The sequence below is a fragment of the Haliotis cracherodii genome, unplaced genomic scaffold (genome assembly GCF_022045235.1).
Source record: "Haliotis cracherodii isolate W230 unplaced genomic scaffold, xgHalCrac1.p SCAF_14, whole genome shotgun sequence".
NCBI classification, from domain to species: Eukaryota; Metazoa; Mollusca; class Gastropoda; order Lepetellida; family Haliotidae; genus Haliotis; species Haliotis cracherodii.
Genome location: NW_027266269.1, coordinates 7,168,752 through 7,196,640, shown reverse-complemented (window position 1 = coordinate 7,196,640; position 27,889 = coordinate 7,168,752). Strand labels below are relative to the sequence as shown.

At 41.7% G+C, this 27,889-nt stretch overlaps 1 protein-coding gene across 2 annotated transcripts in view; it reads left to right on the top strand.

Moving 5' to 3' along the window:
• Window positions 1-27,889, top strand: part of LOC139460991 (NAD(P)H-hydrate epimerase-like) — a 276,986-nt gene that overhangs the window by 74,235 nt on the left and 174,862 nt on the right. Inside the window, exon 2 of one of the 2 annotated variants that reach the window (XM_071242455.1) lies at window positions 26,673-27,625. The exons of the other annotated variant lie outside the window; for it this stretch is intronic. Coding sequence (XP_071098556.1) covers window positions 27,510-27,625 — 116 coding nt within the window. The 5' untranslated portion in view covers window positions 26,673-27,509. The remainder of the gene's footprint in view (window positions 1-26,672; window positions 27,626-27,889) is intronic. 2 annotated transcript variants of the gene reach the window in all.

Genomic DNA, 27,889 nt, shown 5'->3' with positions numbered 1-27,889 from the left:
CCCACTCACTCACTCACTCACTCAATAAAATGAACAAGATCCGGGTTAGAATAGGTCTTCAGCAACTCATGCTTGCCATAAAAGGCGACTTTACTTGTTGTAAGAGGCGACTAACTTGGTTGATGAACAAGTTGTACAATGCATCAGATGACAGACGGGCGTGGCGACGACCCAAGCCTCCCAGCAACCTTCCATCATCAATCAATGACCTCACTGCTAAGTAGGGTGTCTGTTCGAGCGGTTCGTTCTGATGAGTGGCAATAAACAAGATATGCCAATACCTTTAAACATTTAATCCAATCCGAGCTCTTTAAAACTGTTTACATGAACTGGTGTTAATTGTTGCCAATGGCAACAGATATGTCGTCCTGATATGATCTTAATTGACTCGCAAGCTGAACGGAAATGTTCGCAGTTTGAATTCCTCAAGAAGATGCTGGTTCCGTTTGTGCCAAGGGCCACAATCTCGTTGTCAGTGTTTAAACAAATAAAGGTGTATCGAAATCCTATAAGAGGTATTAGAATGGATATATTGAGTTTGACAGAATGGCCTCATGGGAAGGTTTGATTGTTATGATTATTGTGCTATATATTGCACTAACAATGCATGCACTTGCATGCACATGTGTGTGCCTGCTTGTACAAGTCCCGACTGATGCAGGTTTTATAGTGTAGCCAAGTTTATCATGGCACATATCCACTCAGACACAGTATACTGGTGAGTGTGGGTGGCCTAGTCGTCTAAGGCGAGCGATTCGATGTGCAGAGTTGCGTCCCTTGGGCGCGCCAGAAACCTATGATTGCGGGTTTGAATCTTGGTTCACCCTGATCATGTTTCTACGTTTGTCAGCACCATACCCGTGCTCGTGGGTTTCACCGAAGTGGTAAACGTCTGAGACCTGCATCACTTCGGGCTTTCCTTCCACATTAAGCGGACACGCCGTGACTGGAATACTGATAAAACCAACTCACCCACTCAACCACTATACTGGCTTCGAGCCCACAAGCCCCCTCAATGAGGATTGACAGGCAGGGTAACAACAAGTACCATCTTTTGACGTATGCTTTGACAAGGCTGGGCATTGAACAACCGATTTTTCTGCTCTCTCTTGGTGGCTCTTTCTGTGTTGTGGCTCTGGTTTTGTAGTACCATGTATAATTGTTTCGTAGTCTTGTTAAGCCATACAGGGGACAGGAGTCAATTGGCTGTGCAGAGTTGCATCCCTTAGACGTGCCAGAATCCTATGACCATGGGTTCAAATTCCTGATTTTCCCTTATCATTTCTGGATTTGTCAGCACCATACCTGTGGCTTTACCACAGTGATAAATTATGTCTTTCCTCCCACAAAAAAAAGCAACAAAACCATTACTATGTCAACCAGAGCCGATTGTATTATTCTGACTGTCATGAGCATGTGTTTAGAAACTGAAACACCATGATACAACTGTTTGTTTCTTTTTTTTGTTGTTTAACACCGCACTCAGGAATATTCCAGCTATATGGCGGCGGTCTGTAAATAATCGTGTCTGGGCCTGATAATCCAGTGATTGATATCATGATCATCGATCCACGCAATTTGGATACGATGACATGCATCAACTAAGTCAGCGAGCTTGACCATCTGGCCCTGTAAGTCGCCATTTACGACAAACAATGTAGCCTTTTACGGCAAGCATGGGTTGCTGAAGTCCTGTTCTACCCTGGATATTCAAAGGTCTGACACCACTGACATACTGAAACACTGTTCAGAGTGGCGTACGACAAACCCACTCACTGTTAAACCACACAGTCTTCAGAACAAGTCCAGCATGAGAGATAAGTCATTTTAATTTCCTGGTCAATATTTCAGTTGACTTTGAATCAATAAGCCCCATCTATCACTTTATCAAGTCGACAATGGGGAGATAAATTCCAACAACTGATCAGACTCATTTAAAACAGGTGTCCTCTGTCTATCAGCAGAGCTCCAGATAAGCCAATGCATCCTTTTCAAATTGTATACCCTGTCTGATCTTTAGGAATCTGGCCCGTGAAGATTCGGGGTAGAATAGGTCTTCAGCATCCCATGCTTGCCGTAAAAGGTGACTATGCTTGTCGTAAGAGGTGACTAACGGGATCAGGTGGTCAGACTCGCTGACTTGGTTGATGCATGTCATCGATCCCAATGGCGTGGATGGATGCACATGATGCCAATCACTGGATTGTCTGGTCCAGACTCGATTATTTACAGACCGCTGTCATATAGCTGGAATATTGCTGAGTGCGGCGTTAAACAAACAAACTTTAGGAATCACCATCTTTCATTCAGGAGCTCTCAGATTGTTATCACAGACAGGATGCATTTTCGGTCACTGCATTGTTTTTCTGTGAAAGGCATAATGTGGTATGTGTTTTTTCCACATTTCCAGTGAACTATTTATCTTGTGGAGTTAATCCTAATGATAATTTTTAATTTTCTTAAATATCCTAGTCCCCCTGAATATATTTAAATTCACAAAATAAATCACAATTAAGCCTGGGCTGCTTGCATGCAAATATGCATGAAAGATGTCAAAGGCCAGTTGTTTACAATGCTCTGCATAATTTCCCCATTTTAACTTGCATATATTTATTTCACTACAGGTTTTTATTTACGGATGCAGGGCATAGAGGATATATCACCAGAAACATGTCGTATATGTACTTTTTGTGTTCCGGAAAATTAATTGTTTTCATTACAAATTTAAAACCTTGAAATGTAAATTCTCCCTACCAAAATACAGGGACGTTTCACCACCCCTTGTAATTGGGACTTAAAAAGTAGTTCCGAGTTTGCAAAAACTTTAAAAAAATATAAACAAAAGTGATAACAAATATTTAAGGTCACTAAAATTCTTTATCATACTTTTCGATATGATTATATACAAAATCAACTTTTAAAAAATCTTCTTCAAGACTGCAGTTGGAACCGAAGGAATACACGCTGGTCAAGTAACAAAATGGCGCTATGTGAAACGAACAGTCTCGATTGACGAGTCAAATGAGAAATTACAGTTTTTAGCGAAACATTTTCAAGAGAATAACTGCAAGAAGCCAATTTAACTCCATAAATGACCATCTGTCATTATTTTGCCTTGCCTAGGAACTAATGTAAAAATAAGTCAACAGTTTGTGTGTGGGCCAGACACAAAGGGAGACAATTTGCGGGGAGGTAACTCTTGTATGACAATAGTTCTGTCAAAGTGTTATGTTCACTGCACTTTCAGTCTTTCACACTGAAGTATATCATAAAGGGATCCGTGAAGATCCGGGGTAGAATAGGTCTTCAGAACCCATGCTTGCCGTAAAAGGCGACTATGCTTGTCGTAAGAGGCGACTAACGGGATCGGGTGGTCAGGCTTGCTGAGTTAGTTGATGCATGTCATCGTATCCCAATTGTATGGATCGATGCTCATGATATCAATCACTGGATTGTCTGGTCCAGACTCGATTATTTACAGACCGCCATCATATAGCTGGAATATTGCTGAGTGTGGCTTTAAACAACAAACCAACCAACCAACCAACCAACCAATATAATAAAGGCATTACTCATACATGAACTTTACTGCAGTGAATAATGCATGAACTTTACTGCAGTGAATAATGCATGAACTTTACTGCAGTGAATAATGCATGAACTTTACTGCAGTGAATAATGCATGAACTTTACTGCAGTGAATAATGCATGAACAAGGAGTTTCATCACATTTATTGTTTATTGCTGTTGTGAGTTTAAGTGACTTGTTGCACACTTAGGGAGGCACAGGAACAGATAAAATTTAGAAGTCACCAGAAACAGCATTTTAAGCTGATTTGTTTCGTACAATGTCTACTCTTTGTTTTGTTTGTTTGTTTGTTTTTTAATGCCGCACTCCCCAATATTCCAGCTATATGACAGCGGTCTGTAAATAATCCAGTCTGGACTAGACAATCCAGTGATTGACATCATGAGCATTGATCCACACAATTGGGATTGATGACATGGATCAACCAAGTCAGCGAGCCTGACCACCCGATCCCGTTCGTCCTCTCTTACGACAAGCATAGTCACCTTTTACGACAAGCATGGTCCCCTGATCCACATCGTTGCAGTTCTAAGACATGCAATCAACCAAGTCAGCGAGCCTGAACACCCAATCCCGTTCGTCGCCTCTTACAACAAGCGTACCTCCGTCATATAGCTTGAAATCAGAAGGCACCAGAAACACCATTTGAGCAGAAAAATAAATATTGGTGTTAAAATACCCAATTGACTCTCAACCCAAGGGTCTCAGTAATGTCGTGAATACCTAAAGAAAACTACCAATTCAGTGTGAATGATAACTTGTGTGGAAATATTCAGTGGCTCCAAATATTACCAGAAGGCCTGCCTTTCGACTAGGGGTGTCACGATAAATCAAAATATCAATATATTGCTATTGGTAAGCACTTAAAGTCAATAATAGATTGTTAAATTAGTTTCCGATCAATAGTATCGATTTCAGTTAGGAATATCGATAGTTTCGATTGTATTTACCATAACAATGAAATACATGCTGTTTAAATTTGTTTTTCTTTTGATCATGAGTGGTAGTAATGTACACATGGTAATGTGGAAGTTTCTTTTTCTTAAATTATTAGGGTAAAGAAAAAACAAATCAGTCATATCTTAAACTTTACTTTTTATTTGTTGTTATGGTTATCACATTCAAAGGAAACTTCAGTTCCAAGATTTAATTCAACTCTCAAATCCATCTAAAATGATACACTGAAAACTATTAATATTAATTGCAAACGTTGCTTTCAATATCAATAGTTATTGCAATAGTTTCTTTCAATATCAATAGTTATCGCAATAGTGATTTCCACACCAATAGTCACCCCTATTATCGACCCAGTGTCTCTTGTGACAGCCTCACAGAATATCTCTGCAACTCATTCAGGCTTTTTTCCCTTATAAGATGCAATTTTCATAATTGGTGAAATTGGTGTCGTTGCAGGTGTTGCTTATTAGCAAAAAGCAGTTGTGAAAGGATCTGTGATAAAGACATGGTTCTGAAGGCGCTGACATGCTCGTCCATTGTGGCACTAATTAGCAACTGATTTTAATTTGCTCAGTCACAAAGACACGTTTTGTAGGACTAGCGCCTTCATCTGGGTTGAACATGGCTTTCAGGAAATTGGTTCATTCATGAAAGGCGTCAGGGTTCTGCTCGAAATACCTGTTCGACTGATTGGTTTTGTGTGTTGTTGTGAAGTGGAGAATTTTGCATTCTTCGTCAGTTCTTCGTATCCCTGTATCCTGTCTTGATTCCATTTGAGAGTCCAGACCTCTGCTGGTTGTAACGTGGGTTGATTCTGGATAACAGCTGGTCCTAGCAACCTCTGCTGGTTGTAACCTGGGTTGTTTCTGGACAACAACTGGTCCTGGCAACCTCTGCTGGTTGTAACCTGGGTTGATTCTAGATAACAACTGGTCCTAGCAAACTCTGCTGGTTGGAACCTGGGTTGATTCTAGATAACAGCTGGTCCTAGCAAACTCTGCTGGTTGTAACCTGGGTTGATTCTAGATAACAACTGGTCCTAGCAACCTCTGCTGGTTGTAACCTGGGTTGATTCTAGATAACAACTGGTCCTAGCAACCTCTGCTGGTTGTAACCTGGGTTGATTCTGGATAACAACTGGTCCTAGCAACCTCTGCTGGTTGTAACCTGGGTTGATTCTAGATAACAACTGGTCCTAGCAACCCCTGCTGGTTGTAACCTGGGTTGATTCTAGATAACAGCTGGTCCTAGCAACCTCTGCTGGTTGTAGCCTGGGTTGATTCTAGATAACAACTGGTCCTAGCAACCTCTGCTGGTTGTAACCTGGGTTGATTCTAGATAACAACTGGTCCTAGCAACCTCTGCTGGTTGTAACCTGGGTTGATTCTAGATAACAGCTGGTCCTAGCAACCTCTGCTGGTTGTAGCCTGGGTTGATTCTAGATAACAACTGGTCCTAGCAACCTCTGCTGGTTGTAACCTGGGTTGATTCTAGATAACAACTGGTCCTAGCAACCTCTGGTGGTCGTAACCTGTGTTGATTCTGGACAACAACTGGTCCTAGCAACCTCTGCTGGTTGTAACCTGGGTTGATTCTGGACAACAACTGGTCCTAGCAACCTCTGGTGGTCGTAACCTGGGTTGATTCTAGATAACAGCTGGTCCTAGCAACCTCTGCTGGTTGTAACCTGGGTTGATTCTAGATAACAACTGGTCCTAGCAACCTCTGCTGGTTGTAACCTGGGTTGATTCTAGATAACAACTGGTCCTAGCAACCTCTGCTGGTTGTAACCTGGGTTGATGGTCCTATGGGGCTTCAGTTGAATTGGGTGGTCAGACTCGGGGACTTGGTTGATTGCATGTCTTTGAACTGTAACGACATCGATCAGTGCTCATAATAGCAATCGACCCGTGAAGATCCTGGTAGAATAGGTCTTTTAGCAACCCATCCTTTCTGTAAAAGGCGACTATGCCTGTCATAAGAGGCGACTAATGGGATCGGGTGGTCAGGCTCGCCGACTTGGTTGATGCATGCCATCTTCTCCCAATTGCGTAGATTCATATTGTCAATCACTGGATTGTCTGGTTCAGATTTGATTCTTTACAGACCGCCATCATATAGCTGTAAAAATTGCTGAGTGCGGTGTTAAACAACAAACAAACAATCAAATAAACAAACATAATAGCAATCACTGGATTGTCTGGTCCAGGCTCAATTCTATCACCGTCATGTAAGTGGACTATTGCTGAGTGCAGCGTTAACAAACAAATAACTACACAAAGCTGGGGCTGGTTGGCCCAGTGGATGGAGTGCTGGCTGCCACACTGACAACCTGGGTTCGATTCCCATGATTCTTAGGCATTTGAGCCAAATTATTGATTTTTAGCTCACCTGACTGAAAGTCAAATATTCCCAACTTTGATGACAACCCTCCCTGTTCTACAGGTTGGAATGACAAAAACAAAACTAGCTTCTTAAATTGAATACTGCAGTGATGCAGGACGGAGGATGTGGAACATGGAGTCTGCTGTGCAGCTGCTGCAATATGCAGGAGGCAGCGGCCTGATGTCTCAGGGAGATCCTGCTGCCCACATCACCTGGAATCAAAGAAAGTTCCCATCAATAATGTATGCAGAATACTTGATTCAATTAATTCCTACTTAGACAGCTATTGCCAGCTATTTTGAAAACTCTTTCCTGCTGGATCTGTTGTCAAGCTGTCAGAGATAGACATCAGAGTCTCGGGGTGTTCTTTACCTTTTGGCACCTGCTCTGTTTATTCCTGGAGTCTGTTGGCACCTGGTCTGTTTATTCCTGGAGTCTGTTGGCACCTGGTCTATTTATTCCAGGAGTCTGTTGACACCTGGTCTGTTTATTCCTGGAGTCTGTTGGCACCTGCTCTGTTTAATCCTGGCGTCTGTTGGCACCTGGTCTGATTATTCCTGGAGTCTGTTGACACCTGGTCTGTTTATTCCTGGTGTCTGTTGGTAACAGGTCTGTTTATTCCTGGTATCTGTTAGCGCCTGGTCTGTTTATTCCTGGAGTCTGTTGACACCTGGTCTGTTTATTCCTGGAGTCTGTTGGCACCTGGTCTGTTTATTCCTGGAGTCTGTTGACACCTGGTCTGTTTATTCCTGGAGTCTGTTGACACCTGGTCTGTTTATTCCTGGGGTCTGTTGACACCTGGTCTGTTTATTCCTGGAGTCTGTTGGCACCTGGTCTGTTTATTCCTGGAATTTGTTGACACCTGGTCTGTTTATTCCATTAGTCTGTTGACACCAGGTCTGTTTATTCCTGGAGTCTGTTGACACCTGGTCTGTTTATTCCATTAGTCTGTTGACACCTGGTCTGTTTATTCCATTAGTCTGTTGACACCTGGTCTGTTGATCCCTGGAGTCTGTTGACACCTGGTCTGTTTATTCCTGGAGTATGTTGACACCAGGTCTGTTTATTCCTGGTGTCTGTTGACACCAGGTCTGTTCATTCCTGGTGTCTGTTGACACCTGGTCTGTTTATTCCTGGAGTCTGTTGGCACCTGGTCTGTTTATTCCTGGAGTCTGTTGACACCAGGTCTGTTTATTCCTGGAGTCTGTTTGCACCAGGCCTGTTTATTCCTGGAGTCTGTTGGCGCCTTGTCTGTTTACTGCTTCAGGGTGTTGGGAGTTGTTAATTTTCTCGAGTCTACTGGCAGCTGTATGAAACTGAAACTTCGGTATGTGATCTCAGTGATGTCATAAAAATGATGTTAGGAATTCATGTTAGTATGGATAAATTCTCATTCTGTATAGTTTAGAATATAATCAGTTATGTTCCAAATATTCAAGAGGAGCTGAGGTGACATGATTACAAGGTCTGAAGGCTCAAGGTGGCATGGTATGGTGGTCTTGTTGATAAAGCAGTCAAGGTCACTCTCAAGACCCGGGCCCAGTTGCATGTAGCAGGGGGCCATGCCCTCAGTCCCCTCACTATCATATAGCTTGATCCCGGAGATTCACATACAGTAGAACATGGATATAACGAACTACAAGGGACCAGAGAAATCAGTTCGTTATATCCGTTGTTCGTTATACACGTTTTTGCTCGGAAACGTCCGCCATCTTGGATCAACAGCATTAATAATTCTCAATTTCGTGTCTAAACTGATAGCTTTCCCCTTACTATTGCCCACCATGATAGCATATGCAAGTGATCTGATTCTAGGTACGATGTATTTACAGCAATCAAAACAAACAAAGCTTGTCAGTGTAGATAATCTTCATTGTGTTACAACTGCAGACAGAAACTGTTGATCATGTCCGGTCAAAATTTAAGAATGTCCGGACAATACTTTTTAAAATGTCCCGACAGAAAAATTGAAATGTCCGGTAAGCAATATTTTAGACCGGACATTTGAGATTCCCAATCGGACATGTCCGGCGCATATGACGGTTTCCGGACCCCTGGATCTGACACTTGGACACAATCTCGTAATTTTTTTATGTTTAATGTTTGTTTTACAGACAAAATTACATGTACAGGTAAGGTTAACACAATGCAAATTTAACAAGGTTGATCCGTTACCGCTGATTGTATTGATTCGCCGCCATTTTGTTGATTCGCCGCTGATTGCGTACAGCCAGTTGTCAGTGACACTTGACACTGAGTGAGATTTCTCAGTTCGCTATACACGTCACTAATTAGTGGTAGATGGCCTTGTCGGTGATCAGATATCAGTTCGCTGTATCCGTTAGTTCGCTGTAGAGAGTTCGTTATATACGTAAATTTTATATGATATTATATAGGAGATAAATCGGGTATTTTTTAACAGTTCGTTTTATCCGTTTGTTCGCTATATCCGTGTTCATTATATCCGTGTTCTACTGTAAATCGTTCACTAGTGCAATTTCGCCAGTGTATTGTTTACGTCATGTGGACGGCATTGTTCACATCATTCGAATCATCACTGTCATAGCTGGAAAGGTTCTGTGTATGGCATTAAACAACAGACAAATTCATCTGTTAGTTAGACCAGGTGCAACATTAGCTGTGCAATTTTGTTTTCCTGTCCCTGTAGAGACTTCAGGTCAAAACTGTCTCCGTGGTCTAGAGGATAGATTTCTGCCCAGTTTGTCCATACAGCCCAAATTGTGAGGAAACAACTACAGGATATCTGAAAACTGTCGGGGTACGATGACACAGTCACCCATCTGTATGGCACAACAAATGAAAATATTAAATACAACACGCAATCTCATTAAAATCAGATCTTAGTTCTCTCTACCGCTAAACAAAGATCTGAGGACATCCCATTATTGGTCATGTCAGACCGACCTTGCATGAACTTTGACCGACCAATGGAATGACCAATCAGCAGGCAGCTTTCTTGTGCTTTACAGCACTAATTTTAAATTGGCGATTATGCTTCGAAACATATTTTGACAAATTCTCGATTTCAAATTTGAAACCTGAACAAAAAAACATTCTGGAATGGTTAATAGATGGTCTAGATTGTAAGGATTCAGTCGTTAAGCCCGTAACTATCGTTTGGAATACCCCATTTTAAAGTTTTCGGGGTTGCATGATTAGAAATCACATTTCGACTGTCACTTACATAATCTGTTAAGCGACGCTCTGATTGGTCAGATGAAAGGTCGTTCTGATGTGAACCCTAATGGGATATCCTGAGATGTTTGTTTCGCGGTAGCGAGAACTAAGGTCTGATTTTAATGAGATTGTTGGGGATTCGGGGTTAGAGTAATTCCCAGCGACCTATGCTGGTCATAAGAGGCGACAAATGGTCAGGCTGTGTTACTTGGTTGATTCTACCTTGATGGCGTGGAACGTTGCTCATAATATTGATGCTCATTATATCGATCACAGGATTGCCTGGTCCAGACAAATATTGGGGGGTCTAATGCTCAAAGATGGTTTATGCTTGTGACACTGTAGTATATACCGTTTGATTAAAACCATTGTGTTTCATGTCGTCCTGTACAATCTTAAAAATTGGTTGTCATTTAGGGTTGGATGTGCCAATTCTTTCGCAGTATACTTCAGAGGTATTCAAGTGTGTTCTTAGGAAAATCCATATTTTGTTATTTTTTGTTGTTTTCTGTTTGGATGCTCAGTAAGTAATGAAACGGTAGTCGTGAACTAGACGATCATCCTGAACCACAAATGCTTACCAATGAGATTTACAACCCATGAAGATCCGGGGTAGAATAGGTCTTCAGCAACCCATGCTTGCCGTAAAAGGCAACTATGCTTGTCGTAAATATAAGAGCCAACTAATGGAATCGGGTGATCAGGCTCGCTGACTTGGTTGATGCATGTCATTGTATCCCAATGGCGTGGATCGATGCTCATGATATCAATCACTGGATTGTCTGATCCAGTCGATTATTTACAGACCGCCGTCATATAGCTGGAATATTGCCGAGTGGGCGTTAAACAACAACAACAAACAACAACAATGAGATTACACAGGAAATAATTCCCTGATCCAACTGCCCCCTGGGTAATATTGGCTACATCTGTACGTGTGTTTTGTCGTTCAGCCCTTGCATTCATCAAGGAAGTATATGCTAAGTTGGATCCAAATCAAATTGGTTTGAATAATTCAGGCAGTGGCTGGGAAAGCAGTATCGGTGTCACGCCTGAGTTTATCAGGACGATTTAATGTCCATTATCAGTTACATCGTTATCGTGGTGATCCTGTAGGTAGTGTTTAATATTTATACATCTGCGTTGCTGGGGGTCCATGTGTCACAGAGCAGACTGACCTTCCCCGGGAATCAATACAACTTGCATAAATAGTCTTAGTACAACTTGTATGAATTGTCTGATGATATATCTTGTATGAATTGTCTGATGATATATTTTGTATGAATTGTGTGATGATATATCTTGTTTGAATTGTCTGATGATATATCTTGTTTGAATTGTCTGATGATATATCTTGTATGAATTGTCTGATGATATATCTTGTATGAATTGTCTGATGATATATCTTGTATGAATTGTCTGATGATATATCTTGTATGAATTGTCTGATGGTATATCTTGTATGAATTGTCTGATGATATATCTTGTATGAATTGTCTGATGATATATCTTGTATGAATTGTCTGATGATATATCTTGTATAAATTGTCTGATGATACAACTTGCATCAAGCGTCTTATAATACAACTTGCACAAATTGTCTTAACAATACAACTTGTATGAATTGTCTGATGATATATCTTGTATGAATTGTCTGATGATATATCTTGTATGAATTGTCTGATGATATATCTTGTATAAATTGTCTGATGATACAACTTGCATCAAGCGTCTTATAATACAACTTGCACAAATTGTCTTAACAATACAACTTGTATGAATTGTCTGATGATATATCTTGTATGAAATGTCTGATGATGCAACTTGTGTGAAATGTCTGATGATATATCTTGTATGAATTGTCTGATGATATATCTTGTATGCATTTTCTGATGCTACAACTTGTTTGAATTCTAACCAACAACTTCTTATGAATTACAATACAACATACAAGATTTACGATTCACTGACAGAAAAAGCTGTCTTTCCATGTTAAGAGCAACACAAGATGATTGGTGATTCCGAACTTTAACTTCTGCTTCAATTTTGTCCAAGAGATAATGTCCTTTCTAAGAAAACCCTGAGGATTGATAGCATTTCATTAACATTTAATTGAGTTACATACAGTGATGGAGATGCTGAGGCTGCTTCCCAACTGAAACTTTGGTAGCGGGCATGTTCAGGGAATTTATCATAAGAGAAAGGAGGTATGATAAACTGGATAATCAAGTTTTAAGAGTGACTGTCAAGGTCATTTATACTTTTGCAAGGGTTTTATTAATCTATTTTGTGAGGATTTGGAATAATTGCATCCTTGACAATTGGCACCATATACTCACATTGGCGCCACTCTAGTTTGTTTTGTCCATTGGTGCCATTCTAGTTGGTTTTGACCATTGGCGCCACTCTAGTTGGTTTTGTCCATTGATGCCATTCTAGTTTGTTTTGTTCATTGATGCCATTCTAGTTGGTTTTGTCCATTGATGCCATTCTAGTATGTTTTGTCCATTTGTGATGCTCTAGTTTGTTTTGTCAATTGGTGCCACTCTAGTTTGTTTTGTCTATTAGTGCCGCTCTAATTTGTTTTGTCCATAAGCGCCACTCTAGTTGGTTTTGTCCATTGATGCCATTCTAGTTGGTTTTGTCTATTGGCGCCATTCTAGTATGTTTTGTCTATTGGCGTCATTCAAGTATGTTTTGTCCATTGATGCCATTCTAGTTGGTTTTGTCCATTGGTGCCATTCTAGTTGGTTTTGTCCATAAGCGCCACTCCAGTTGGTTTTGTCCATTGATGCCATTCTAGTTGGTTTTGACCATTGGCGCCACTCTAGTTGGTTTTGTCCATTGATGCCATTCTAGTTTGTTTTGTTCATTGATGCCATTCTAGTTGGTTTTGTCCATTGATGCCATTCTAGTATGTTTTGTCCATTTGTGATGCTCTAGTTTGTTTTGTCAATTGGTGCCACTCTAGTTTGTTTTGTCTATTAGTGCCGCTCTAATTTGTTTTGTCCATAAGCGCCACTCTAGTTGGTTTTGTCCATTGATGCCATTCTAGTTGGTTTTGTCTATTGGCGCCATTCTAGTATGTTTTGTTAATAAGCGCCACTCCAGTTGGTTTTGTGCATTGATGCCATTCTAGTTGGTTTTGTCCATTGGTGCCATTCTAGTTGGTTTTGTCCAGTGGTGCCATTCTAGTATGTTTTGTTAATAAGCGCCACTCCAGTTGGTTTTGTCCATTGATGCCATTCTAGTTGGTTTTGTCCAGTGGTGCCATTCTAGTTTGTTTTGTCTATTGGCGTCATTCAAGTATGTTTTGTCCATTGGTGCCACTCTAGTTGGTTTTGTCCATTGGCGCCACTCTTTGTTTTGGTCGCAGCACAGACCATGTTAACTTGTGCGCATATCTTTCTGCAGTACAGTCTGCACATTTAACAAAAATTGAACAGAAATTCAAATGGGTAACAACTGCACTCAGTACTTTGGAGATAAACAGACAGAATTTGTTATTCCAAAAGGTGAATGAAGTGAGTGAGTGAGTTGGGTTTCATGCCACTTTTAACAGTATTCCAGTTACAGTCATGCCCGCTTATACGGACTTCAGATATCCAGAAACCACAGTTCCCGTACGATTTTCATTCAAAACGAAATAATTACTATATAAATTTACCTGTATATACGGAAATTCAGTTTCCGGAACCGGACGGTCATTTTCATACACAAAACACTGAAATGCACACAAAATTGTCTCTCTTATCCGGACAAAACACTTCCGCTGGTGGTAATCCTTTGATTCGTGAGAAGTCAATTAACCAAGTGACACCGAGTTACGTTTCAGACGAGCTTGTTTATTGTACATGTAATACCATTCGATTTTGATTGATTTTGGATTTGAATTTGGACATACCATAGGAAAATCGACAATTGGTGACATTTTAAAAGACAAACAGAAGTGGCTAAATCTCCCGGAAAATTCAAATGACTTATGATGCCCGACGTAAAGTGCCCGTTAATGATGAAATGCTGATAGAGAAAGCTCGGGATTTTGGTGGCAAGATGGACATTTCTGAGTCATGAGTTGCATAATTGAAGGGAAGTAACTCTTCCGGTAAGAAGCTGGTTTCAGTTATATGGAAATTTGTTTATACAGACGAATTGTGGAATGACGCAAGTGTCCGTATAAACGAGGCACGACTGTATATCACGGCGTGTCAGCTTAATCTGGGAGGGGCGGTCGGGTAGCCTAGTGCTTAAAGCGTTCGCTCGTCACGCTGAAGACCTGGGTTCGATTCCCAACATGGGTACAATGTGTGAAGCCCATTTCTGGTGTCCCCCGCCGTGATATTGCTGGAATATTGCTAAAAGCGACGTAAAACCATACTCACTCACTCACTTAATCTGGGAGGAAAGCCCGAAGTGATGCAGGTCTCAGACATTTACCACCTCGGTGTAACCCACGAGCACGGGTATGGTGCTGACAAACCTAGAAACATAATCGGGATGAACGTGAATTCGAACTCGCAATCATAGCTTTCTGGCGTACCCAAGGGACGCAACTCTGCACAGCGAATCGCGGCGGCTTTCACGACTGGACCTCCCCGAGTGAGTTAGTGAGTGAGTGTATTCTCAGTAAGAGACTGTTAAATAGATACCTCAGTCCTCAGTCCTCAGTCCCCCAACATTAAAGGATCCATGATAAGAGGGGCAGTGAAGGAGAAATTTCTGATAACGAGACACAATTTCTGGGTCTCCTGGGAACTTTCACAGACAATTGATCGTTTAACTAGACTGGAAATTATTGTATTAGCAAGCTGGCGATGGATGATGTCTCACTAGATGATTTGATCAGCTCGTCAACACACCATGAAAACTGATAAGGGACCATCCATTGCATAATCTTGGGGATTTTATCTCCCTTCGCCCCCCCCAACAAAATTGTCCAAGAAGATTCTTGTAAAAATAATTATGCTTCAGATCGTGGGAAAATGGACAAAACAAACTAGACGATGACTTTATTTTATTTTTTTAGGCACAAACTTTTAATTAAAATAATGATGGCTCCCTAAGAGAGTGCTGAATACACTGTTGTCAGTGTGTAGATATTTATTGATGATGTTTTTTTGCGTATGAAAATATTAATCAGTGATACTTTTAGTTTAGTTTTAGCTTATGGCTGTGATTCTAGGCAGTAGTGTGCCGTTAAAGGCGACTACGCTTGTCGTAAGAGGCAATTAACGGGATCCGGTGGTCAGACTCACTGACTTGGTTGATTTATGTCATCATATCCCAATTGCGTGGATTGATGCTCATGATGTCAATCACCTGATTGTCTGGTCCAGATTCGATTATATACAGACCCCGTCACATAGCTGGAATATTACTGAGTGTGGCGTTAAACAAAACAAAACAGACAGACAGACAGAATGACAGACAGACATTTGGAACCAACAGCATCACAATAATCAGGGAGTTTTTGTTCAGTTCATTTGTTTTTTAAATCTAAAAAAAGAGATGACAGCCAATTAATATAGTGGAAGGTCATTGAGTGAACACAGTTTTCTTGTTTAGAAATTGATATGAAAATCATTGTAACAGTATGATATGCAAGGTCAGGCAAAGTATATATATAATAGTTCAAATTGATGTGTTCGACTCGACTGATGAAGCTCATCAAAGAGCTCAGCTGCTGAACCCGGCAAGTCCACAACCTGTTACAACAGTGTTTATATTATTTTCTTTCTTGTTCAGTTTGGTTATTGAAAAATGAAAAATGAGTTCAGATCAGTTTCGTAGTACGATCTGTCAGTACTTGTTGATATACTATTCTACTTCTGAAAAGCAACTATGCTTGTCGTAAGAGGCAACTAAGGGGATCGGGGGGTCAGACTCGCTGACTTGGTTGATGCATGTCGTCGAATCCCAACTGCGTGGATCGATGCTCATGATGTTAATCACTGGATTGTCTGGTCCAGACTCGACTATTTACAGACCGCCGTCATATAGCTGGAATATTGCTGAGTGCGGCGTTAAACAAACAAACAAACAAACTTCTGATAAATTCATTTTTTACCCCCCCCCCCGAAGCTAAAAGCTGCATGCTTTTTCCATGTCAATGCAACTCATGTGACCTAGCACTAGTTAAACTCAGCTCAATGGAACAGCTGTTTTCTAACTATTTTGAATTTGTTTTAATTCTTTACAATATCATATTAAAACCTATCGATAAGATAAATTTGTTGTAGGAGGATCACTCAGTGTTCATTGGGTTTTTTGCATCCCTCACTAAAAAACACTTCTTTTTTTCAATTTCCTTTTTTGCTCAATTGTTCATGGTAATTTGGTAAATAGTTTGCGCCAAATTCACTGGACATGCGAATAATTCTTCAAAACTTTGGAAATGTCGCTAGTTCCTGGCATTGCTAGTAGATGAGCATAGAGAGTCTTGCATGACGCTCCCCCTCAAATACCCACTATTCCGCTGCTGGAGAAATGATGAAAGCTTAATGACGTGCTGTCTCAGTGGAGAGCTTGTGTATTCATCAAATGTATATAATTGTCATTATCGTCATGGCAACGGGTAACCTAACTGATGTACCATGATACTTGTTGGGAAGAGGGAGATCACTTAAGATTGTGTTTGTCTGATAGGTCCTTGACCTGACATATGGTCCTGATGTGGCCCTGTTATGTCCTGATGTGGCCCTGTTATGTCCTGATATGGCCCTGATGTGGCCCTGATGTGGCCCTGATGTTCCCTGTTATGTCCTGATATGGCCCTGATGTAGCCCTGTTAGGGCCTGATATGGCCCTGATGTCCCCTGTTATGTCCTGATATGGCCCTGATGGGGCCCTGTTAGGGCCTGATATGGCCCTGATGTTCCCTGTTATGTCCTGATGTGGCCCTGATGTGGCCCTGTTAGGTCCTGATATGGCCCTGATGTTCCCTGTTATGTCCTGATGTGGCCCTGATGTTCCCTGTTATGTCCTGATATGGCCCTGATGTTCCCTGTTAGGGCCTGATATGGCCCTGATGGGGCCCTGTTAAGGCCTGATATGGCCCTGATGTGCCCTGTTAGGTCCTGATATGGCCCCGATGTAACCCTGTTATGTCCTGATATGGCCCTGATGTAGCCCTGTAAGAGCCTGATATGGCCCTGTTATGGCCCCGATGTAACCCTGATATGGCCCCGATGTGGCCCTGATATGGCCCCGATGTAACCCTGTTATGTCCTGATATGGCCCTGATGGGGCCCTGTTAGGTCCTGATATGGCCCTGATGTGGCCCTGTTATGGCCCCGATGTAACCCTGATATGTCCTGATATGGCCCCGATGTGACCCTGATATGGCCCCGATGTGGCCCTGATGTGGCCCTGTTGTGGCCCTGTTAGGTTCTGATATGGCCCTGATCTGGCCCCGTTGTGGCCCTGATATGGCCCCGATGTAACCCTGATATGTCCTGATATGGCCCCGATGTGTCCCTGATATGGCCCCGATGTGGCCCTGATGTGGCCCTGTTTTGGCCCTGTTAGGTTCTGATATGGCCCTGATATGGCCCCGATGTGGCCCTGATATGGCCCCGATGTAACCCTGTTATGTCCTGATATGGCCCTGATGGGGCCCTGTTAGGTCCTGATATGGCCCTGATGTGGCCCTGTTATGGCCCCGATGTAACCCTGATATGTCCTGATATGGCCCCGATGTGACCCTGATATGGCCCCGATGTGGCCCTGATGTGGCCCTGATCTGGCCCCGTTGTGGCCCTGATCTGGCCCTGTTGTGGCCCTGTTAGGTTCTGATATGGCCCTGATCTGGCCCCGTTGTGGCCCTGTTGTGGCCCCGATGTAGTCCTGATATGGCCCCGATCTGGCCCTGATATGGCCCCGATGTAGCCCTGATATGGCCCTGATATAGCCCTGATGTAGCCCTGATATGGCCCTGATGTAGCCCTGATATGGCCCTGATGTAGCCCTGATATGGCCCTGATATGGCCCCCGATGTGGCCCTGATATGGCGCTGATCTGGCCCCGTTGTGGCCTTGATGTGGCCCCGATGTAGCCCTGATATGGCCCATATATGGCCCCGATGTGGCTCTGATATGGCCCACAGGATGAGCCAAATCTCAGAAATGAGACTATATGTGTTACCCCGCAAATTAAAGAGCCATATTCATATACACTTTCCTTCTAACCAATGTATTTATAATTTTGTTGAAGAAACATAATGTGGGAAAAGAAATTCAGAAAGTTACTGTTTCAAGTACATTTTAAACAGGCATATTTGATCCCCCACATGGGTACAATGTGTGAAGCCCATTTCTGGTGTCCCCCGTCGCGATATATGCTGGTATATTGCAAAAGCAGCATAAAACCATACTCTCACTCACTCACTCACTCACTCACTCACTCACTCACTCACCATGATATCGCTGGAATATTGCTGAAACGGGAATCAAATTGTATTCACTCACTTAAACAAGGACTGGTTGGCTTCGCGTCAGTGTCTTAGTGGGGTATATCTAAGAGTGAATAATATCCAACCCAATTTTTTATCCCGGGGATGAAATTCTCTAGTGTCAGGATGATTCTCCCTAGTGAATTTGAACCTATACCAGTGTGTTTAATCCTATCCTATACTATACTCTTGAATAAAACTTCCCCTGGGATTATATTTAGGTAGGATATAATCCTTGCTTGCATTTACATGTTAAACTGTGGCACGACATCTCAGTGAGTTAGCACTATGAAACAGTTGTTATAAAATCCAATCTAGCAGGACCGCCTCCGTTGTCTAGCGATAGAGCGTCCGCCCGGAGAGCGGAAGGTCCAGGGTTCAAACCTCGACCGCATCATACCAAAAGACGTTAAAAGATGGTACTTGTTGTTACCCTGTCTGACACTCGGCATTAAGGGGCTAAAACAAGGACTGGTTGGCTCGGAGTCAGTATGCTGTGTCTGAGTGGGGTATTCATGTTAAACTGAGGCATGGTATCTCAATGAGCTAGCACTATAAATCGGCATCAGTCCGGACGAGTACAAGCAGCCACACAAACACACACACGTACATGCACGTCGCTATATAAGTGCAATAATCTTGGATGCGACGCTATAAACCCCATTTCACCTCACCTCACCTCACCAATCAAGCAGCCACACTGACACAAGCACGTAGCTACAAGAGGGAATGTTTTTGAATGCAACGTAACCCATTTCACCTTACTCTGTCGTCTCACAAATTATCCCACTTCACTGACAGTGGACACTGGAGCATGACACGCGAGTAATAATGTTCTCAGCCCCTTCCACAAATCAGTAGATTCGGAAGACCTTATTCGCGTCATAAAATTGATAAATTATTGATTCAATATTTTACTGAAGGGTCATTGGAGTTGATGATGCAGCATATCGGCAGCTCTCCCAATGTCATTCCATCTCGGTTAGTGTCCTCGTCATATGGATTTCAAGTGGACTTCGTTAAAATGTTACTGTGAATTTTGATTGGTCAATTAGCCAAACCACTTGTATGGCTTTGTCGTTTTTATCGTCATTGGATATTATTGTGCACTTGTTGACCCTCGCTACAGTTCGACATTTGCCACACTATGACGTGAGCAATGGTTGTGGTTCGTTAAGTGAGAGGTAATGTGGAAATGACAGTCAGGTTTCACACCTCAGAGGATATTATGCTCAAGACATTTCTTAATGAGCTTATCAACAAAATAATGCCGTGTTCATGGGATTTTATTAGAATAACAGATTCCAGGTATTAAAGGCGTAAGATGAGTGTATTTCCTTCTTCCTTCCTTCAATCCTTCTGCCCATCAATCCTGTCTATCCTTTTGTCAATCCTTCCTTCCATTCTTCCATCCATCCCTCTGTCCATCATTCTACCTATCCATCCTGTCCGTCGTTCAGTCCATCCTTCCATCCATCCCTCTGTCCATCATTCTGCCTATCCATCCTGTCCGTCGTTCAGTCCATCTGCCCATCCATCCCTCTGTCCATCATTCTACCTATCCATCCTGTCCGTCGTTCAGTCCGTCCTTCCATCCATCCCTCTGTCCATCATTCTACCTATCCATCCTGTCCGTCGTTCAGTCCATCCTTCCATCCATCCCTCTGTCCATCATTCTACCTATCCATCCTGTCCGTCGTTCAGTCCATCCTTCCATCCATCCCTCTGTCCATCATTCTACCTATCCATCCTGTCCGTCGTTCAGTCCATCCTTCCTTCTGTCCATCATTCTACCTATCCATCCTGTCCGTCGTTCAGTCCATCTGCCCATCCATCCCTCTGTCCATCATTCTACCTATCCATCCTGTCCATCGTTCAGTCAATCCTTCCATCCATCCTTCTGTCCATCATTCTACTTATCCATCCTGTCCGTCGTTCAGTCCATCTGCCCATCCATCCCTCTGTCCATCATTCTACCTATCCATCCTGTCCATCGCTCAGTCCGTCCTTCCATCCATCCCTCTGTCCATCATTCTACCTATCCATCCTGTCCATCGCTTAGTCCATCCTTCCATCCATCCTTCTGTCCATCATTCTGCCTATCCATCCTGTCCGTCGTTCAGTCCGTCCTTCCATCCATCCCTCTGTCCATCATTCTACCTATCCATCCTGTCCGTCGTTCAGTCCGTCCTTCCATCCATCCCTCTGTCCATCATTCTGCCCATCCATCTTGTCCGTCGTTCAGTCCATCCTTCCATCCATCTCTCTGTCCATCATTCTGCCTATCCATCCTGTCCGTCGTTCAGTCCATCCTTCCATCCATCTCTCTGTCCATCATTCTACCTATCCATCCTGTCCGTCGTTCAGTCCATCTGCCCATCCATCCCTCTGTCCATCATTCTACCTATCCATCCTGTCCATCGCTCAGTCCGTCCTTCCATCCATCCCTCTGTCCATCATTCTACCTATCCATCCTGTCCATCGCTCAGTCCATCCTTCCATCCATCATTCTGTCCATCATTCTGCCTATCCATCCTGTCCGTCGTTCAGTCCGTCCTTCCATCCATCCCTCTGTCCATCATTCTGCCTATCCATCCTGTCCGTCGTTCAGTCCGTCCTTCCATCCATCCCTCTGTCCATCATTCTGCCTATCCATCCTGTCCGTTGTTCAGTCCATCCTTCCATCCATCCCTCTGTCCATCATTCTGCCTATCCATCCTGTCCGTCGTTCAGTCCGTCCTTCCATCCATCCCTCTGTCCATCATTCTACCTATCCATCCTGTCCATCGTTCAGTCCATCCTTCCATCCATCCCTCTGTCCATCATTCTGCCTATCCATCCTGTCCGTCGTTCAGTCCATCTGCCCATCCATCCCTCTCTCCATCATTCTACCTATCCATCCTGTCCATCGTTCAGTCAATCCTTCCATCCATCCCTCTGTCCATCATTCTACCTATCCATCCTGTCCGTCGTTCAGTCCATCCTTCCATCCATCCCTCTGTCCATCATTCTGCCTATCCATCCTGTCCGTCGTTCAGTCCATCCTTCCATCCATCCTTCTGTATATTTAGCTGACACGCCATGATATAACTGGAATAATGTTAAAAGCGGCGTTAAACCCAACTCGCACATAATAAAGAAGTTGACATCCATAAATTCTCTTAGTTGACACGCAAGTAGTTCAAAAGTCCAGGACTTTCTCTTTGGATGCCCTGGGCTTGAATACCAGCTCCTGAGTTTGTGTGCAAGAAAATGTCTCCAGGTGCAAGTCTGGACAATTATCGGTACCACATGGAATTAGTACCATCAGAATCAAATTAACGCCCTTACTCAACAATATTCCAGCTACTGTAAATCTTGAAATTAACGCAAGCATAAATTAAATGCGAAAAATGCGAGTGGTCTTAACTTACTTTTATGCCTCTAAATGACGATCAACAATAAGACGGCCTCACTGCACACTTTGGATGCAGAAGTACCAACTTGAATATAAATACAAACACAGTTTGTTGAGCAGCAGTTGTAACAAGTACTGTAAATCGTGAAACTAATGCGTCTCCAAAAGAATGCGACCGCTGGCCCCTAGCCAAAAATGCGACTCAATATGAATGCGACACCCCCTCCTCTCAAGCATCAGTAGATTTATATCTAGACAAAATGTCCTCTGTCAGGTTTACAGGAAAATCCTCACCTTAATCCAACCTTACATTAATCCAGTCACACACCAAATAGCACCTCTTATTAGCGCTGAGTAGAGTACTTGAGCTAAAACAATACATGCGCGCTGGCTCGTGTCGGCCTTTGACGCAGTCGCAAAGAACAAAGACACCATGTTGGGTGGGTGGCGTCTGTCTGGACTTGAAGGTGTGATCAGTGATGACCTAAGTGAGTAGAACTCTTGTCTTGACCCCAGCAGTGACAATTCACAGGATGTAATTAGTGTTTGAATGACATTGTTTATGTACTTGTAACAAGTGCTGCTCAATAAACAGTGATATGGAATACATAGTTGTTTGTTTTCAGCGTATGTCTAAGTTGGTATTTCTCCCATCCAAAATGTCTTATTGTTGATATAAATGCGTTGTTTAATAATGCGAGCAAAGACCACTCGCTTTTTTGCATTTAATTCACGCTCACATTAATTTCAAGTTTTACAGTATATAACAATGTCATTTAAAGGATAGGAATTTCACAATGGGCATCGGGTGAGTGGTCACTGCTGGGGTCAAGAGTTCTACCCACTCATGTCAAGCTTGTTGACACCTTCTCCGCATACCAATCAGTGACCTGTTGTTGGTTCAATTATTTTACTACCTTTGAACTTCCTTAATGCCAGTCAACAGACTAAACATATACACTGTGTGTTGTTTTTAGGAAAACACTGTTTATTGTTTTTACGGAAGTGCTTTACTCAGTGCTTATAAGTGGTGCTATTTGCTGTTTGATTGGATTAAGGTTAGATTGGATTAAGGTAAGTTTGGATTAAGGTTAGATTGGATTAAGGTTAGATTGGATTAAGGTTAGATTGGATTAAGGTAAGTTTGGATTAAGGTAAGTTTGGATTAAGGTAAGGATGTGTATCATTCCACTGGGGATGGGGGTAGGGGGGTTGGGGGGTTATAGAGGGATTTTTGGCTAGGGGTCAGCAGTCGTACTATTTTGGAGACACATTTATTCCAAGATTTACAGTATTGCCGTTGTAAATGTAGCATAGATAAACTTTCCTTGTAACAAATGATTCCCCAGAGAAAAATAGTACAAAGGAACTGATATTCTTTGACGTCAGCCAGTGTGACCTATCAAAGTCTGTTAATTGTCAGAATACTTGACTGTACCTTCCCCTTAGAATTTCTCTGCTCCAAGCATGTTTGTAATAAATTTTATCTGAACCCCCCCCCCCCCCCCACCTGATTTGCATTAATGATTGTGAGAAATCGGGGATTGAGGTTTTGAGGGCTGCGGAAACACCCCATCAGATTAAAGGCTTGTTCATTCATCTTGTTCTGTGTTTAAGCAGAGAGAGTTAATAGACATGGTGCAGAGAGAGGTGATAGACAGGGTGTAGAGAGACAGGTAGTCTGGCAGAGGATCTCGGACTGCACTGACTGGAATCAGCAGTTTTAAATATGTTGGATTCTTTTCAACTTTCACAGGGGCAGCTTGTGGCCCAGTGGTTGCAAGTTTGTGTTTTGATAATTTTTTTCAACACCGCACTCAGCAATATTCCAGCTACATGATGGTGGTCTGTGAATAATAAAGTCTGGACCAGATGATGATGATGGTGATGATGATGATATTAACCATTATATAAGTGAGGAGGATAATGATGATTTTCTATGAAATATTGATGAGTGAGTGAGTTGTGTTAATGGCCGCTTTTAACAGTAGCTCAGTAGTTATATCACAGCGTGTCAGCTAAATGTGGGAAGAAAGCCTGAAGTGATGTAGGTCTGAGACGTTTACCACTTCGGTGAAACCTATGAGCATGGGTATGGTGCTGACAAACCTAGAAACATACTCGGGGCGAACCGAGATTCGAACCCACGATCATAGGTTTCTGGCATGCCCAAGGGACGCAACTCAGCACAGCGAATCGCCTTAGACAACTGGGCCACCCGTGCCCCCAAAATGTTGATGAAGATAGTGGTGGTATTGATGATGATGATGATGATGATGATTGTAACATCATCAGGAAAAAAATCAAGCTTTTAGCCCATGAGCAGACTAATTTGTAATGTAAGTTTACCTGCTTCTGATCACAATGATAAATAGCAGACTACAACAGAACTTGAAGTTCACTAATGTACAAGCTTAAGGTTGTATGAAAGAAAGACAACATATCCATTTAAATTCGAAATACTCGTTTACTGAGTTAAGTCTGCTTTGCGACAGTAAATCAACTCAGAAAAAGGGAAAATTGATGAAGATACTTACAAAGCGACTTTTGTACACCTCCTTTCAAACCTCCGTCAGCATCTGAAACAACTCCGTAAAAAGTTAATCCCTTTTCCCAAAAAATTGAAGCCAGTATTCAATGAAAATGAGCGTTTATTTACACGCCAGCTGGGAATGGTGGCGATCTACTCTTTGGGCTCTAAACAAACAATTCCATTGTGGTTAAGAAGTTTAATCTGCTTGTGGTGTGATGTGAGAAGATGCTAATGGCAGATTATTTACGGTTGTGATTCCGGAGCCGTCTCCATCAATGATAGTAGCACTTAAGGATTTGAAAAAGATGGAGTTTTCTCAAGACAGCTTTTATTTTCAATCAGGTTTTGAAAGTTGGGTACTGCAGGGATACAGAGAGATGAAAGTGGCAGGTTTTGTTATTTAAGAATTTAATTGTCCCCCACCGCGCGAAAGCGGGGAGCGGGGGATATAGTATTCACGTCCGTACGTACATCCCACCTGTTTGTTGCCGCGATATCTCAAGAACTAATCACAGGATTGTCTTCATATTTGGAACTATGGTGTATATACAGACTCCGCAGACACCAGTCGGTTTTGGTGACCTTGACCCCATTTTCAAGGTCACAGCAGGCAAATCTGCTTTTGGAGTTGGAAAACGGTGTTGCCGCAATATCTCAAGAACTAATCGCTGGATTGTCTTCATATTTGGAACTATGGTGTATATACAGACTTCGCAGACACCAGTCGGTTTTGGTGACCTTGACCCCATTTTCAAGGTCACAGCAGGCAAATCTGCTTTTGGAGTTGGAAAACGGTGTTGCCGCAATATCTCAAGAACTAATCGCTGGATTGTCTTCCTATTTGGTACTATGGTATATATACAGGCGGGGGACATTTCGTCACTTTGTGACAAATACTTGTTCAGTATTGTTTTGTGCTTATAAACGTAAAAACTGGTGATCACACCTTGCAAAACTACAATCCATTTTTGATGTTATACCTCAATAAATGTGGAAACAATATTAAATTCAATTCTTATAAATAAATAAGTCCACAATAATATCTTCACAGACTGCTTATTTAATCAGTTACAATGTTTTTTTTATAAACTATTGTTTGAAGTCAGTGACATTAATGAGAACAATAACCCTGCACAAATCCCATCTCTAATATCCGCCAATCTGGGAACCTTTGCTTGCTATTGGGTGTGGCCTAATTTTTGTAAGTTTGTGGAAACAAACGGAATAAAACTTGCTTGGTTAGCCTGTCAAATGCCTTGGAGTCACTTGCCATTTTTGTTTATAGAGGGATACAAATATTTGCGTTGATTTTTTGGGTGTTTTTCTTGGTTTGATTTTTTCTTGTATAATGGTGATTAGGATAATATTCATTATGACAATGATGGTGGTGATGATGATGATGATGATGATGATGATGATGTGATGATGATGATGATGGTGATGAGATGATAATATTCATGATGTTAAATTCATGATGACAATGAAGATAAAATATAATAAAATATAACAAGTGAAATGAAATGATAAAATGATAAGTAACTAAGTAAGTAAAAAAATTTTTTTTTAAATATAAATAAATAAATAATTACTTTTTTTAAAATAAATAAATAAAAAAAAAAAAAGAAATAAATAAAAAAAATAAAAAATAAAATAAATAAATAAATAAATAAATATAAAAAAAAAATAAAAAAAAATAAAAAAATAAATAAATAAAATAAAAATAAAAAATGAAAATAAAAATAAATAAATATAGCAACAGTTTTGTATCCTGTACAATAGTATAACCACATAAGCCCATTTCTGGTGTTCCCCGCTCTGATATTGCTGGAATATTTACTAAAAAGTGGCATAAAACTATACTCACTCACTTTTTATAAAACCATTTGAAGAAACAAATCATTCCCCTATCCCCCACCCCAGCAGCCCTCCTTATCAAGAGTAAGTTGAGATGATAACAAGCCCAGTGCTGTCTTGTAATCCTGAAACCAGTGGACACAGTGTCACGGAACAGTCTGCCTATTTCTGTGGCACACTGATGACTGGCTGAGGTTTATAATCTAGACAAGAAAGGCTTCACGACACATATACGTCATCGCTGATTTCCTTCTGTGCCAACAATATCTTCACCTCTAGAACTGTGTCACATGTCATTCTTTCTCCACAGACCTCGAATATATCAAAATGACCACCCAACACAGAACCTGACTTTGGGAACAACTTGGGCCACTCCAAGAATCAACCATTCCTTGAAACAAGGAGAACTGTGCTTGTCGTGGTTTATAGTCTTTTGGCGCCGACCGTTTCAGACTTCGGTGCAGTGAAGAGTGTTGCTAACAAGCGTAATCTTTATGTTCTCATTTACACGAGCATCATTAGAAACATCCCCATTATCCTGTTTTTACTAATCTCAAGTGTTACAAGTTGTTTTTAAGCCAAAAGAGCACTGAGAAAAATCGTCAATATTCATTTTTTTTCCTTTTCGACATTTTACATTTTTCTTAATCAAGCTGTCAATTAGCTGGTAAGACTTTCTGGAAGATTACCATTTCCCACAAATAAATGATACTGCATGTCTTGAACAATTTACATATTTGATTTCTGAGGATCAAACAGTTAAATTTTGGAATTTTTCCAAGTAAGAAGTTTGAAGTTATTTGAAGAATTCCAGTGCCAAGTATTTTTCACCATTGAGGAATTTATTTGGTTTTAAAATAGCTTTGATCAGAATTTTTAAATCTGAAGATCCTGCGAGTACCTTTAACATTTAAATCCTGTCCCTCCTTGTTTCGGGAGCCAGCAGTTTAAAAGCAGGTTATCTGTGTTGAAAGGATTCCACCTCGCACTGAGAACCCGGAGAAATTGGTGAGAATCAGAATTAAACAAACTATTCCCAGTACCAGGAGATCTGACTTGAATCTTAACCTGCGGGAAGACGTGAAAGGCTTGTCTGTCAGTGGAGTTTCCCAAATTGTCTGTGAGTTTGTCTGTATCTCGTGGAAACATGGAGAGGATATCGGTCACGCGCTTCTCGTTCCGGAGGAAGGGGAGTTTCCGAAAGGACAAAGACAAGGATGACCACAAGGATGACTTTGATTATTCCAAGATGACCTACATCAGGTAGGTCAATATTGTGTAGATGTTGGTGGTGAATATTCATTTTATTTTCCAAGTGGGAGTTGAGGTGTGGATTGTGGAAATGTGGATTGTGTGGACAAAATGACCTATATCAGGTGGGTCAATATTGTGTATATGTTAGTGGTGAATATACACATCACAGCCCAAGTGGGAGTTGATATTGAGGTGTAAAATGTGGATTGGTTGGACAAAATCACTTGCCTTATATCAGGTAGGTTATTATTGTTATATGTTGGTTTTAAATAT